At 36.2% G+C, this 1325-nt stretch overlaps 1 protein-coding gene across 1 annotated transcript in view; it reads left to right on the top strand.

The window, feature by feature from the left end:
* Positions 1-162, top strand: part of EAH_00019890 (ubiquitin-transferase domain-containing protein, putative) — a gene marked incomplete at both ends in the record, with an annotated part of 6308 nt that extends 6146 nt beyond the window's left edge. The window contains one exon of the mRNA XM_013397237.1: positions 110-162. Within this exon, the coding sequence (XP_013252691.1) occupies positions 110-162 (53 nt within the window). The remainder of the gene's footprint in view (positions 1-109) is intronic.
* Positions 163-1325: the final 1163 nt, after the last annotated feature.

The raw sequence follows: 1325 nt of genomic DNA, 5'->3' as shown, positions 1-1325 counted from the left end.
CATCGGTCAGTTCCTGCTGCTGCTGCTGCTGCTGCAATTGCTGCTGCTGCAATTGCTGCTGCAGTTGCTGCTGCTGTAATTGCTGCTGCTGCTGTAATTGCTGCTGCAGTTCCTGCTGCTGCAGCTGTGATGGCTGCTATGATCAACGCGAAGGCGGTTTAGGGTTGAGGGTTTAGGGTTTAGGGTTTAGAAAGGAGACGCTTTTCTCCCTTCTTCTTCGTTTGTTGCTGCAGTTGAGGATGGGCTGTCAGCGCTTCTCAATGGAGGTAGGTAGCCTCTGCTGCTACAGCAGCTGCTGCTCCTTGTGGAATTGCTGCTGCTACTGCTAATATTGCTGCTGCTGCGGCTGCTGCTGCTGCTGGTGAAATTGTTGCTGCTTGGTTGTTAAGATATTAATTTATCTCCCTTCTCTTTGTCTCCTTATCTCTTTGTTTTTATCAGCGGCTTATTTTAATTTCTGTTAATTGCTGTCGCCTGTCTCGTTGTTTTGTACATCATCTTTGTCTCCTCTCTGGTGTCTCTTGAGTTTTATCTTCTGTCTCCTTTTGTCTCTTTTTAATGTCTCCTTATCTCTTTGTTTTTATCAGCGCTTTATTTTAATTTCTGTTAATTGCTGTCGCCTGTCTCGTTGTTTTGTACAGCATATTTGTCTCCTCTCTGGTGTCTCTTGAGTTTTATCTTCTGTCTCCTTTTGTCTCTTTTTAAGTGTCTCCTTTTGTCTTCTTTTGTCTCCTTTATGCTGTCTCCTTTTGTCTTCTGCTGTCTCCTTGTGTCTTCTTTTGTCTCCGTTTGTCTTTTGTCTTTCATCTTCTTTTTTTTCTGTCTCCTTTCATCTCCCTTCTTTGGTCTTTGCTTTGCTGTCTCCTTGCTGCTGACTCGTTTTATTTTGTTTTGTCTGCTTGTTGTTGATATATTTAATTTATATAATTAAATATATATGTATATATCTGTCTCCTCATTTATTTGTCTGTTTGTATTGGTCTGTCTCCTTGACTTATATAATTTAATTTAATCTGTCTCATTTATTTATTTTTTATTTATTTAATTCTGTCTGTCTCCTCGTTTATTTATTTATTTATTTATTTATTTATTTATTTATTTTAGTCTGTCTCCTTTGTTACTTGCAGATATGTGTCTGTTCGTTGTTGATATATTTAATTTATATAATTAAATATATATATATATATATATATCTGTCTCCTCATTTATTTATCTGTTTGTTTTGGTCTGTCTCCTTGACTTATATAATTTAATTTAATCTGTCTCATTTATTTATTTTTTATGTATTTAATTCTGTCTGTCTCCTCATTTATTTATTTATTTAT

The sequence above is a fragment of the Eimeria acervulina genome, genomic scaffold, assembly GCF_000499425.1.
Source record: "Eimeria acervulina Houghton genomic scaffold, Eah_scaff136, whole genome shotgun sequence".
Classification (NCBI taxonomy): domain Eukaryota; phylum Apicomplexa; class Conoidasida; order Eucoccidiorida; family Eimeriidae; genus Eimeria; species Eimeria acervulina.
This window is presented reverse-complemented; position numbering and strand designations above follow the sequence as displayed.